General features: G+C 43.8%; 1 protein-coding gene across 2 annotated transcripts in view; it reads left to right on the top strand.

Annotated features, from left to right (window-relative positions):
* Nucleotides 1-14,270, top strand: part of ARHGAP26 (Rho GTPase activating protein 26) — a 324,880-nt gene that overhangs the window by 115,418 nt on the left and 195,192 nt on the right. For both annotated transcript variants that reach the window (XM_032769159.2, XM_032769157.2), the window contains exons 10-11: nt 179-273; nt 13,040-13,118. In XM_032769159.2, the coding sequence (XP_032625050.1) occupies nt 179-273; nt 13,040-13,118 (174 nt within the window). The remainder of the gene's footprint in view (nt 1-178; nt 274-13,039; nt 13,119-14,270) is intronic.

The following is a 14,270-nucleotide window of genomic DNA, read 5'->3' as shown; positions in this document are numbered from 1 at the left end:
TGGCAAAGATTCAAATACTGTATTTCCAGGGACTGTGGATCTTTCAAACCTTATGCTTAGACCCACAAGCCATCCTCTCTGGGGTTAATACATATTAATCATAATTCTAGGAGGCTGAGTGTGTGTAATATACACAGTTCTGTTCTCAGCCTAATCTAGAAATCCTGTATCCTTGTAGGGAGAAGATGAAGCAGTTACACTCAAATCCTGCATACGCCGGAAAACTGACTCAATAGAGAAGAGGTTTTGTTTCGATGTGGAAGCAGTGGATCGGTGAGTGGGACGGTCTTCTTTTCTCGCACCAATGGAAGGTGCACAGCCTTAGAGCACACAGACTTTGGTTTACATACTGAAGCTCAGCCAAGGACTCCAGAATATATGCCTGTGCACACATGGCTGGACCAGCAGCAACATGTGCATTACACACTGACCTCCTTGGGCTCATTGGAAAATTCTTGTTATGCCTGGGGGCACTCTACGCCAAAAAATTAAAAATTTGTGCACAATATTTTAAAATTCTGCAAATTTTATTTGTCCAAATAACACTATGTAATCATGCCAGTTTCAATTATGTTGGTAATTTATTTCAAAGTACCTGTCAGCAAGTATGTCTACAACAACACAGACACACACACAAATTCCCCCAGGAGTAGAGAGTTAAAGAACTCCCTATGACAACACAGTTCCTGTTTCTCTGCCTCTCCCCCTGCCCCCAACAACCCGGTTCTTTTTTTCTCTGCCCCCCTCCCCCAGAGTCCAGTGGGGAGGGGGGGAGGAGAGGCACCCTCAACTCCTCCCCCACCAGAGCCAACTGGCAGGCCCCCCGCCCCCCCAGCCAATACATCCGAACCCCCTCTTCCCCAGAGCAAGGCCTCCCTAGTCCAGATACCTGCACTCCCTTCCCCCCGGAGCCCAGCCATGCCCCCCCACTTGCCCAGACACATGTCCTGCTCCCTCCCGAAAGCCCAGGGATCCAGAGAGAGAAACAGCTTGATGCTCAGTCCCAGGTTTGCATGGAGTTTTGTGCGTGCGGTCCTCTCCTTCCCTCAGGACGTGCTGGGAACAGCAGCTGCCAGGAACCTTCTAGCCTCCTCCCCTCCCCCACGCCGCCAAGTGTCTTCTATGTGCAAGCTGAGTTCTGCCGATTCCAGTGGCAGCTAGCAGCACTGCAGCCCATTTCTGTGGGGGGAAGGAAATTCTGTGTGCACAACGTTAATTTCTGCAAACTTCTGCATTGTGCAGTGGAGTAGAATTCCCGCAGGAGTATCTTGTGCAATTTTAGCAGTTCGTTTCTCTTAGTCACACGCTCCATGGAAGCTGTTAGTTGCCTCAAGTCCCTCCTCCCTAGCGTTTTTGCAGTAGGGGCTCCTTGCAAGATGAAGCACTAATTCAATATAAGGTCCCGCGTTTACTCAAATCTATCATTTTAATGAGTGTCCACTTTTCAGAGTCTGATGTTAAGTAGCTTTCACAATGGAAAAGAAATTCAGTCTCTGTGTTAGAAAAGTCCATTTACTTGGCACAGACACTGCTAATGCTTCCAGTGTCTTGTGTTTGTCTATAACATGACTTCAGCTTTGGTGCTGGAGAATGGCTGCTGCAGATTCACTGTGGATGGCTGACGGTAGAAATCCCACACTCACATCCAATGATGGCTCTTTAAAGTTGCATTTTCTGATTTCTGAAGGAGATACATGGTGTCAAGAATCAGGGGGTAACTGTGTTAGTCTGTATCCACAAAATCAACAAGGAGTCCGGTGGCACCTTAAAGACTAACAGATTTATTTGGGCATAAGCTTTCGTGGGTAAAAAAACCTCACTTCTTCAGATGCATGGAGTGAGAGTTACAGATGCAGGCATTATATAATGACACGTGAAGAGAGGGGTGTAGAGGTACTTTTCACTCCATGCATCTGAAGAAATGGGTTTTTTACCCACGAAACCTTATGCTCAAATAAATCTGTTAGTCTTTAAGGTGCCACCGGACTCCTTGTTGTTTTTGAAGGAGATGGTTTCTGTAGCCTGATACGATTTATCAGTTGGAGGCTGAAACCTCCTCTTTTTTATGTAAATGAAGCATGAAAATTCTTGTCTCAAGCATTATGTAGTAGGGAACCACAAAACCCGATGAGAAGTGATTGGCCTGAGCGACTACTTTTTTTTTCTAGGCTGAGTCAATACAGGACTTTTCTCAATCACATCATGTTACTATGTTTGTGCTTGCTGCAGAGGGGAGTCAGAAGATCCAAAGAAAGGGATTTTATTGTAGCTTCAGAATCTGCCTTCCTAAACCTTAGGTTGGCAATAGCTTGGTAAGGATGATGGACTAATTCGCTCCGATCATAACTTGCTTGTGTGATGAGCAACAAAATTAAGCTTATAATTCTGAAATGAGTTTAGGCTTTGGAGAAAATTGAGTTGGCATGATAGCATGGCTGTATGTGCTGAGCTGCCCTGCAAAAGTTCTCTGTGGAGGGAAAGAACCCAGGCCAGCAGAGTGCAGGGGAATGTGTACTAGCTGCCTTGTTTTGGCATGTTCATTTGCCAGCTGATTGCTCAGATAGCACTGGAGTAGCATCATTGCCTTCTAGCATCCGTGCCATAAACGTTTCTTGTGCATACTGCCACAACAGATTGCAGTTGTAATGAGCAACCGTTCAAAACAATGCGGTGAACACAAAGTGATATCAAGTGGTGTGATGTTTGACCCTCAATAAATTTAAATTATTAATGTGCTCTCGCTTATCATCATTTCTGACGTTCACAGAAGTGGGCTTCTCCTGTACTTAGCCAAACAGCTGGCCTCATTATGTGGAATCTCTCTGGCCCAGTCGGAGCGAGGTTCTCTGATTTTCCCACCCACATGCATTCAGATTGCATCCAGACGTGTTTATGTATTGGTTGTAGCCCAGAAGTCAGGATTCCAGAATTCTGTTCCTGCTTTGTATGGGCTTGGGCAAATCACTTCACTTATATGTATCTCACTTTACCTGATTGTGCATTGGGGATAATAGAAAGTCTGTTTACTTCCCAGACTTTCTCTGAGGTTTGTTTAGTCAGTGTTTATCAAGTGTTTTGAGCCTCTTGGTTAGAAAGTGCTACTTGGGCAAAGTATTCTTTATTACTAGTTTATTTTGTTATGACTTGATGGCTTATGTGTATCTTGCATGAGGGAAGAAAGGGAGAATGGACAAGGAAACATGGCAGTGGATAGGGCACTGCCTTGGGGACTTGGGAGAGCTGGCTGGCTTCAAATCCTGATTCAGCGAGCTCCAGGCTTTCTTGTGTGACCATGATCGAGTCACTTTATCTCTTGGTTCTGCTTTTGCCTCCAGTAGAATGCGGGAGAGGGGGAAGTGGGAGGAAGGGAGGGAGGGATGCTTCTCAACCTCCCTGGGCTGCAATCAGGATAAAATCCATTAATGATTGAGAGTTGCTCAGATATTAGCGATAACAGCCATAGAAGTGTTTAGACAGAGGGAAATTCATATTCAACTTAAATATTTATATCTCACCATTGCAGTAAAATCTCAGTGCTTCTAAAAATTCTGTTCGTATTAAAATATTACGAGAAAGGTAATGGTATGGCTACAGTTATAGGCTAAAATCACTAACAGGGAGCGCAGAACTAAGCTGCATCTCAGGTCTAACATTTTAGTACACAGTCTCTAGGTGGCAGTCTTGTATTTTCTTCCCATGTTATGTTATATGGTCATTGTGAAAATAGCAGTGCTGCAAGAATTGCATTTTGGGAAATTGATATAATTTGCAATATATTGTGGAAACACCCATGTTGCAATGGTGCTTGGTGTTTTGGAAAATAACCCCTGTGAAGATTCCTGTCAATTTTCTGTCTCTTCTTTTTCCAGCAATAAAGGTGGATCAGCACTTTACAAATGAATGTCTGAGCATGATTTGTGGTTGAAAGCTCCCAAATGAGTACTGCTTGCTTTTTCCTGTTTTTTTGGCAAGGAATAAGATTCCTTGCCAAAAGTTCCCAAAGAAGACATAGTGCATATTTGAGGGAGCAAAACAAAAATCTCAAATATCTCTATATTGCAAATAATTTTGATTTTTGTCTGTGGGAAGTAAGGGAGGCATATTTTAACATTCTGAACAAAATGTATCTTGAACATTCATAATGCAGTGAGGTCCCGAAATGGCATAATCCTATTTCGCTGATCGGCTACACTGTGCCATGGGGTAGCACAGCTTGGGTTTGCTAATGCGTATTTGTAAATCAGTTTTATAACCAAGCTCTAAGCAAGGATAGCATGTATGTCTTAAAAAACGAGTATGAGAAGGAGCATTGCCTTTGGCTGATGCTGGCTTGATAATTGCCCAGGTGTTTGGTGTAATGTGGGTCAGAGCTTTGAGCCAGATGCTGAGCACTTTTAACTCCAATTGACGGGAATTGCAGGTATTCAAGGTTTGGCCCTGTAATTAGCTGAATGTTACATTCATCAAGGCAGTAAACATTGCTGAAGTACAGCACCATTCTGCTAGAAAGCCCATTTATTGGTGGCTTGAGAACAGCAGGTGCCTCAGCACTCCTGAAGCATACAGGCATCCATTATAGCCACATGCTTTCTCATGGGCTGTTTCTTTATGTGCTGTCTAATGGCTGAAACAGCATTAAGTGAGTTGTATTTCTACTGACTGGGTGGCTGTGAGTGTACTGAGCCTGTTTTGGGCATCTGAATGATTCATGCAGGGCTTCTTGGCCTATTTAGGTCATTGATAGTAGCTTCTGAGTAGGGACACTGCTCTTTTTCCCATCTCCAATCCTCCCCGCGGCTTGTCATCTGACTTGCAGTCCCTTTGCCTTTCTGGCTGGTGAGTTTCAGTGAATCTCCTCATGTCACATGCAATACAGTTTGTACTTGTTCCTTTGCTGGTATCACATTTCTAATGACCTTTAAACGAAAGAGATTACTGGGGTTTTCACATTATGGCTAATGCTGAGTATAGGTAACCTGCTCCCTTCCTTGCCCCTGATGGGCTTTGGGAGATGTACAGCGTACCTCGCCCTGCTGCACAGGAAGAACTACTCCTGAGGGCATCCTGCGCCAAAATATTAAAATTCTGCGCACAATATTTTAAAATTCTGCACGTTTTATTTGTCAATAAGTAAATGCAGAGACTCCAGCATGGCAGTGGGGAGCACAAGCTACTGGCTGCATGAAGGTGGGAGATCACCCTGCAGCCCTCCCAGCCCACCCCTGGGACATGGACTCAGCAGTGAGGCTGCACCCGACCCTGATACAGCCCTGCCCCTCTGCGCCAGGTGCACCAGGTGTGGGGCAGACAGGCTCAACAAGGCAGGATCCAAGTGTGAAGGAGCTCAGTGTGGAGGGATCCAGGTGTGGGGTGAGAGGTTTCTTTGTGGCACAGTCTGGGTGCAGGCAGCTCGGGGGGGAGGGGGTCTAGTGTGGGGGGATCTGGATGCACGGAGGCTCGTTGCAGGGGTTCCAATGGGACTCTGCAGGGACTTCCAGGTTAAGATAGTTGGGGCTCAGAGGAGGGGTCTAGGTGTGGGGGTCTCAGCATGGGAGCCTGAGTGCTGGGGGAGTGAGGGTTGGTGGGGTGGGGGTCTGGGTGCAGCTATTTGGGGGTCAGTGGTGTGGGAGTCTGGATGTGGGGGCTCAGGGTGATGTGGGAGGATGGGGCTCATCAGGGTGGAGGTTTAAGTGCAGGGAACTCAGTAGGGGTGGTCTGGGTGCAGTGGTGGGGGTCCTGAGGCTGTGGGTCTGGGGCTCCAGATTGAAGGGTTAAGGTTCAGTGAGGTGAGGTTTTGGTATAGAGTGCTAGAGGGGTTCTAGGTGTATGGGGTGAAGCTTGGTGGTGGTGTCTGGGTATGAGAGGTCCAGATGCACGGGCGTTGGATGGAGGAGCAGCTCCCAATACAGTGACATCCCCACCCCCAACAGCTGAGGAGCAATAGGGGCAGGAAGCAGGGGAAGATGCTGAGCTTCCTGCAGCTGGGAGAGGTTTCTGGGAGTGGATCTGTTGCAGCCCCAGCCCGCTTCTTACAGGGGAAGAGGATATCCCGTCCTCTCCAGCCCAGCCTGGACTAGCAGCTGATACTGGCTCTGGGTAGGAGCTGCTGGCTGGGTTGTCCCCAGCCCTGTGGTGATTTACCTCTCTGCCGGCTACTCCGGGTACCTGAAACTATGTACCTGTGCTGCTAGGGAGTGGTGCGTGACTGCTCTTGCAGCTTCCCTGTCAGAAAGTCATTTTTCTGCAGGGAAGCAAAGAAATATGCAGGGGACATGAATTCTGCACATGCAGTGGCACACAATTCCACCAGGAGTGAAAGAACATATTGACTGCATTTAGTAACTACCCTTAAGATTCCTGTTATGTGTTGCGATCATGGGGGAATGTTTCTAGCAAGGCAGTAGATGAGGCCTTTGCTTATGTTGTCAGTGGAGTGACCCTTCAAGGGCTCAGGCACTAAATCCCTCCTCATTTGCAGCTTTTTTTCCCCCCTCCCCTCGCATACTTCATTTTGAGGACTTGGCCTGTGTCTGGGCTCTGCTGTTTGACCTAAGGATGGCTCCTGAGACTGACATAGCAGCGTGAGGTATGTCATTCTGCAAACACAAGGTCACTTTGTCACTGCTTAAATCAGAACTTCAAACTCCTTCACCGTGCATTCAGCTCTTAGCTCAGCCTTGCAGATTGTATTTGTAAGCTGTTTTATGTCTCTTTATAAAGCAACTTAAATTGTCTTGGCGTGATAAGATGCTACATGAGTCAAAGTTGTTATCTTTTTCTCTTGCTTTCATTCTTTATTCTTCTAGAAGAAGAAAAGCAACTTTTGGATTAAACCTTTTTTGGTATTAATGTTGATTTTCCCTGGATATTTAATCTTTTAAACCTTGTTCATTTAAAACAAAATTTGCTATAAAAATTTGTATCGACTTCAAGGTATGTGTCTGTATGCCTAACATAGTGAAATGAATATACATTTCTTACTGTTTCTCTGCCCTGTGTGGTCTGTCCTTCCTGTGACTCTGCCTTCCGGCCTGGTAGTTATTCAAGTCTGTCCATTTCAGGACAAGTATAAGGAGTCCTGGAGGCCTCAGGGCACCTCTGTTTGGTTGAGAACCTGTGGCCCAGACCCTTTTATCTTCAGGGACTTTTCCATCCCAGATAGGTTCCCCATGTCAGGGCTAAGCCTCTGTAGTTGTCCCTCTTTAGAGCGTGATAGGGAAGCTCAAGTCCCCCCTCTCCACTGGACTCCAGTCCAGAGCCCTATGATAGATGGGCAGCTAAATCCTGCACCCTGGGGTGTTGTTTAGTTGCATCCCTGGATCACTTCCCACCAGCTAAAGATAGTCTCTGTTCTTCAGAGAATCACCGGCCCCTTCTTTGTGGTCTTGGTCAGATCTCAGGCATCAGGAGAGTCTGTGGTGCTCCTCTGGAGCTCAGAGTGTGGGTCAGCTCATCTTCATTTCCTGCTACTGAGCTACTCTGCTTCCCTTTTCATGTTCCTCCTCGCCCCTGTGCAGGATTTTCAGGCAGGCTGGGGCCACCTGGTTGCAGAGCAGCTTGTTAGCCCCTTCCTCTCCAGTGTGGGGTTTGTATTCTCCATCACTCTTATGCTTTAAAATTTCTTTAATCAAGTATTAATAAATTTATATGAATATATTTGTATTCATATATATTTAATTATATTTAGTGAGATCTGTTGTGAGGGAATCTGGACAAGGCTCTATTCAGTGTCTGAGGCTGGGCATTGAAACTTAACAGCCACTCTTGGAAACTGCTGGTTGTAATGTTCATTTTACATGGTGCTTCACTGACTGAGCCGCCAGCTGGCGTGGACTCCATAGCTGTGTGTACTTAGACTTTTGTTTCAACTGTGAGCCCTTCTAGGGAGAGACTGTGTCTTCAGACTTGTTTGTAAAATGCCCAGCGTGCTGCTGGCACTGTACAAATAACAATAAGTGAAGTGATGTGCTGGGATCTTTTAAAATGCACCACAACCAGGAAGGCAGTTCTGTATACTAAAGCACCACAATATATGTTTCAGCAAATGAATTATGTGGGGAAAATGCAAATGCATTTGAAATATAAATGGCATTTTAGTTGTTTCACAGCCTTGCTCCTCTCCCATATTGTTAAAATGTCTGAAGTAAACACCAACGGTTTGTTATCTGCTTAGAGGCAGAGCAAACATCTTTTATCACTTCTTATCCCATGCCTGAGAGAATGTGGGGCATGAAAAACCTGTATTGTCCTCATGAGACCTTATTAGGGGTTCCTGAATAACTATAGTTCTAGCTATAGCCGTCCTGATTAACTGTTCCAGAATAAGAGTGCCTTACTCTGAAGTGGATCCCAAGTTAATTTGGAGCAAGGCATTCTTATTCTGGAACAAGAGTATCTACACACAGTTATTCAGGAATAGCTATTCTGCTGTGAATTCATAGCCCACCATATCCAAATTAACTCTCAAGCGTAACTAGTCCTTCGTTGTTTGGGAGTCAAGCTTTTTATGAACGAACAATTTCAATTCCTTATTTTTTTTATTTTTTAGTTTCCTTGGGTAAGAGACTGAAATTAACACATTTTGTTTTTCTCCGTCTCTCACTCACACATCTAGCTGAGAATACAGCCCTTTTTTGTAGTGATCCTTAACTAGGATGTTAGCATCCCCAGTAGACATTTGCCCTTAACTTAAACTCTTGTTTAGAAAGAGCACATGATGTGATCTCTGCCCAACAAGGGAGAGGTTGGTACCAACCTGCCACAGTTCATAAAGATGTTTTTAGGAAAAGGTTCATCGTCCGCACTCAGCAAATACAGTTGATAATTATCCACCCACTAGATACTGATTCCACTGTTTCCGTTAAATCCTCTTGTCTACCAGACACAGAGCTTTGTTCCTTGCCTTGATGGTACTGGTGTAGGGTTTAAAGCCGTGTTTCTTTTCCAAATGGAATGAAGATTAAGTGGTTTCCTCTCCATTTGAAAATAGGTAAACTTCCAAAGCACTAAGCCTGTGAGTACTGACTGATTCACCAAAGGGATTAGCAAAGATAACATACATTCTTTCTGGATTACTTGGCCCTAAACTTGTTGCAAGCCTGAACAACCCTTGTCCTCTACTGGGTAAACTGAGAACTGGTTTATGTCTGTAATAGTCCTTGGTGAATTGTCTATTGGCAATTGTGATATTCGGGGGAGTGGATTGCAGGCTTTGAGCTTGGTCCTCTGCTCCTTGTTTATAGGTGCCACAAAAGCTGCAGAAAAAGGATTGGAAGAATCAATCCGTCTAAAATGGAATCTCTTATTAATGTTTTACTGGCTAGCAGAGGCTCTGCTCTTGTCAGGTGTCAAATAGACATCATTACAATCATGCAGCTTTCATTCACCTGTTAAATCATCTCTGAGCAGGGCATGTTGGAAACTCAGGTTCTCACAGCCCTTGCCTGTTACTGGAGATTTAATGTGAAAAGGAGGCATGTTGTGTGCTGAACACTCTCTGACAGCAAGTAGCCTGAATAAAGCCTGTGAAGTCAGTGTGCTTGTTCTTTTTTTGCCGCACCAGCTGTTTTTCGCTACAGAAAGCAGTGATCCTTCATATTGAATTTTGCTGCAGTTCTGGGGCTGGAGCACTCGCCATGTATACAAACATGGTAAGTGACGACACCCAAATATTCCTACAAGGAAAGTTCCGACACACTTTTCCGAATGCATTCAATCTCCTCACTGAGTCTCCTACCGTTGTGTGGTTGTATTTTCCCTGTTATCAGGGAAGCTATACATTTCAGTCATGAAAAGTGAGCTGTAATAATAAAGGGACTGAAAATAACTTGTCAGGGGAAAAAAACCCAACACCCTATACGCTATCTCAAACATCAAATTCAGAATGAAGCATGTTCCCCATAACCTGGCTTTATGAAAGCAGCACAGTAGTTAAACTCCATGTTTACTTGTTTTGAATCCCAATGAGGCAGCATGTGACTTGGCTTCACTGATGTTCTTTTGGAAACCTCAATGCATTATAATGGGATATTGATACAGACTTACAGAGTTGACAGTGACTGGGGCCATCTCAGATTTGTTCATAGTTGCTGATTGCAGAAGGATAAATTGGGATTTGTAGGATCAAATTAAAAACCAAATCATTAAATTGTATCCTGTTTAAATAAACCTTCGTGACACACTCCCACAAATCCCTTTGCCCTTCCCTGGTCTTGGCAGCACACTTCATATCTTGCTTCCTCTAATGCAGAATTTCATCAAAGTTCTCGGGCATGCTATGTGCTGTCGATCACATTGAGGATCCTCATGGTTTTTGTGCACAGTGTTAACAAACCATGTTGCAACCCTACAAAGGCAGCAGGTAGTCTTAAAAATAAATAAATTCGGTATTACAAAGGCTGTGCGGTCCAGTGGATAGAGCACTGGACCAAGTATCTACAGACCTGATTCTATTCCCAGCCTACCCCCTGTGCAGTGACCTGTTAAGCTAGGCAGAGGCAAATCAAGACAAAAGGGGTAATTTAAAATTTTTAGAACGTTATAAGGAAAAGCTTCAAAATTGTACCATGAGCACAAATAATATAGAATATTACCAAACTTACTTCTTGTAACAATAGACTATAGCTTACCAACTCATTAACCTTTTGTGAGCTTGTACATGCTGGGCAGTTAGTACCAAATGCATTGTTGTTAACCACAATAAAAGAGATTACTTAACAATATACTGTATCATTTCAGAGAATATTTATTTTTCCCTCTCCTTGGCTATAAATCTTTGCTTCTTTGTGTCTCTTTTGGCTTGAAGTGTTCCCTTAGATTCGATGTTCTTGTGCCTGTACCTCTTTTCACCGAGTTGACCCACAAGCGGGGTTTCTTCACCTAGTGCGCCCTCCCTGGTCCATTGGGCACCTTTGAACAGTATTCCGTCAGTAGCTATTTAAACAGTCATTCTCTCAGTTCATGTATTTTAGGCTTCTTGTTTACCATTTTCAGGTTCTGTTTCATCTAACACAGCTTTTTGATCAAGTCTCTTTTTCACCAAATATATTTCCTTTCAGTTTTTTCCCTTGATACTCTTTCTCTGGTAGATTTGTAGATTTTATTTCCCTCTGTTTCCCTTCCCTAATTGTGCCTGCTCACATACCCAGGTCATCTTTTTATTTTTTATTTTATTTTATTTTCTGCTTCCCCTGACCTGAAACCTTTCCTATTTTCCTTCTTTCCTCCTTCTTATGTCCCAGTCCTCTACTTTTATTCTCCCGTTCTCCTGTCCTTCTGGTAGATTCTGACCCCCCTATCTAGCTCAAGCTGCCCTGTCCTCGGCCATCTCTCTCTCCAGGACAGCATTCTGTGCTGTTGTATCACAGCAGCAGCAGGGGCTAGCTAGTACCAGTGTGAGGGTTACTGCATATGCATTGGGCAGAGCAGTTCACCTGTCTGTGTTTCACAGTCTCTAAAATGAGGTCAACGAGCCCCTTGTTTGTAAAGCAATTTCAGATCTGCAGGAAAAAAGTGTTACAGAAAAGCTAGCTGTTAATTATAGTGCTTATATGTCCCAGGATGTAAATTCTGTATAACTTTTGTGAAAGTGGCTTAGAACTGGATCCCAGCTATGGGAGGCATAAGGCTTCTGTACACTGACATACTGTGTTAAGCACTATATCTGAGGTGTTTTCCTTCTTAGGGTTCTTAACGATATTTGCACCATTCAAGCTGCTTATTCTATTGCTTTGAGTGGTGTTTTATCAGTCTTAGCATAGAGCTGTCATCATACACTACAGCCTTGGGGTATGGTTGTGTCCAGATTAAATGGGGGAAAGAGCTACTTGTAAAGTGGATGTGAATAGGGAAAGAAGAGTAAGGAATGAGAAAACAAGGCGTGAGGAAAACAGGGCGTTTTGCACTACAGTGAATAGAAAATATGTATATTCCCAAATATAAAGGCAATAAGAGGTCTGAATTTTCTGCTTTTCATGTTGTTCAAAGATTGTATGAACCCAAGTGACAAAAGCTTAACTTGGATTGTACTTAATCCAATACTTGAGTTGCATTTGCAAACAGTGGCAACTGGGGTACAGAATGGAAAAGTTTCTGGATAAATGAGGAATGCCTAGGTAGGCCCTTGCTGATAGCTGTTTACATGAGCTACTGGCAGATCCTGTCTGGTTGCAGTGCCAGCAATCTCATCAGGATTGATATTAAGCCGTATACAAAATCTTTTTTCACCTCCGCCTCCTCCAGTGTGGGGAGGAGTAACAATCCTTAAGTGATCAGCATTTCCCCGTGTTGTTTGGGTGTGGTAAAGGGATGAATGTCCATTGAAACCTACTGGTTGACTGTACTGAATAAAATGGGATTTCCATGCTGGAGAGCAGGCAGCAATCCATAAATTAGAGTAAGTAATCCACTCATCACAGCCATTGATGTGTATATGTAATACAAAACAATTTTTTTTTAACTTAAGGTATCATCAGTGTGGGTGGATATAAACTTGGACTATCAATAGCAATTTGCAGCCATGGCAGCTTGTGGAGGTGTTCATACCTCAGGATTCAGGATGCACGTTTCAGTGAAGCTTCATTCCAGTGACGCTACTGTTATGTTGTCTGGTGTTTATGCCCAGGTTATTGTGAGCCCTTAATGTCCTTGGATTCATTATTGTAACCTGCTTGCTCCTTGTTTTTTGTATACCGTCAAAAAATAAACTCCACGGCCCATGCTCAGCCCATGTTCTGCTATCAGTTACACCAGTGCAGTACCACTGAAGTCAATAGAGTTGTACCAGGCTACGAGAGAGAAGAATTTGTTGTCAAATGTCCTATTCCAGTATTACATTTGGTTCTCCTGTAAAACATTGGTGGATGCCTTGAGGCTTAATTTCATTTATTTCAAAGACCTTCTATGCTCCAGACCTGGAATCTTCTTGAACCTTATGCCAAATTCATCTTCTCTTTCTGTCTGGTCCACCAATGAGATTGATTGTTTTTTTTAATTCCTCTTTTTTTGTTTTTTCACTGCAGTGTTGCTTTCTTCTCCACAGGCCTGGTGTGATCACCATGCAAGCACTTTCTGAAGAGGACCGAAAGCTTTGGATGGAGGCTATGGATGGCCGGGAACCGGTAAGAAGGGACAATAATGAATACCCATTGAGAAGACTCAAAAGGCTCTTTTCGTGGCCCGATTGTCTGCTGTGAAGCAGTGTGTGACTCTGAACTTGCCAACCTCCATGAGCACTGTATCTGTGGGGCAGATTTTTGGTTCTGGCATGAGAATCCTTTAATACTCTGGTTAAATATTTGAGGTAATACTCTATCTCCTCTGCTTCAATAGCTGGAGGGCTCTGTCTACCTTTGCTCCTGTGGAACATAGGCTAAACTAGCACAAACATCCTCCTGTGCTGCTGTGTTGTGTTAACAGGAAACCACAGCAACACAATCTAAGGAAGAATATATACAGTGTGTGATTTGCAGAGTTTTCTGTGGCCTGCTATTCTCAGGGCACTTTACAGTGTTCCAGTAAGAGTCATAGTGCTACACCCCCTTCTTCAGCAGCCCACATCTTGTGATTGTGTTTACTCCTGCTTTGCCAAAGGAGCACAGCAAATGGGTTTCACAAGTGGTGGAGAAGATGGAGGTTTCCCGTGTATGCCACTTCTGCTGGTGAATGTGGAGGACTTTTAATATTGATAATGCATGGGTTTTCTGTTGTAATTTTATTCTAGTGCTCTGTGTTACAGCACAGTAATAAACAGTCAAGGTTAGTTCCCATGTAGTATAAATACCAATTGGATCTGAGGCCTGAAGCAGAAAATTATTATCTAAGGATTAAAGCAGTGGTTGAGATGAAGCTCGAAGTGCATGACTGCAGGTGCTGTTTAAACTCTTGGGCAATATTTTAAGGTTTAAGGTGACTCTCACATTTCAGAATGTGCACCATTTAAAAGATGCTATGTTCAAAGTTGATAAAAGGAGGTGTATAATTAGACTGTGGGTCTCCATTGCCACAGGAAGTCGTTGAGGCTTAGAGTTCAGCAAGATTCACAAAGGAATTGGACATTGATGTGAATAACAAGAATATCTGGAATTGTTGTCATTAATAGCTATACATTTTGGGAGAGTTTTTGACCTCGTGCTTCAGGGTTTAAGTCGGTCTCTGTTTATTAGAGATCAGGAAGAGACCATATCTGCCCACTGTGAGGCCAGGTCTACACAGCGCGCGAAAATCAATTTTAGATACGCAATTTCAGCTACGAGAATAGCGTAGCTGAAATC

Source organism: Chelonoidis abingdonii, chromosome 7, assembly GCF_003597395.2.
Source record: "Chelonoidis abingdonii isolate Lonesome George chromosome 7, CheloAbing_2.0, whole genome shotgun sequence".
Taxonomy (NCBI): domain Eukaryota; kingdom Metazoa; phylum Chordata; order Testudines; family Testudinidae; genus Chelonoidis; species Chelonoidis abingdonii.
This window is presented reverse-complemented; position numbering and strand designations above follow the sequence as displayed.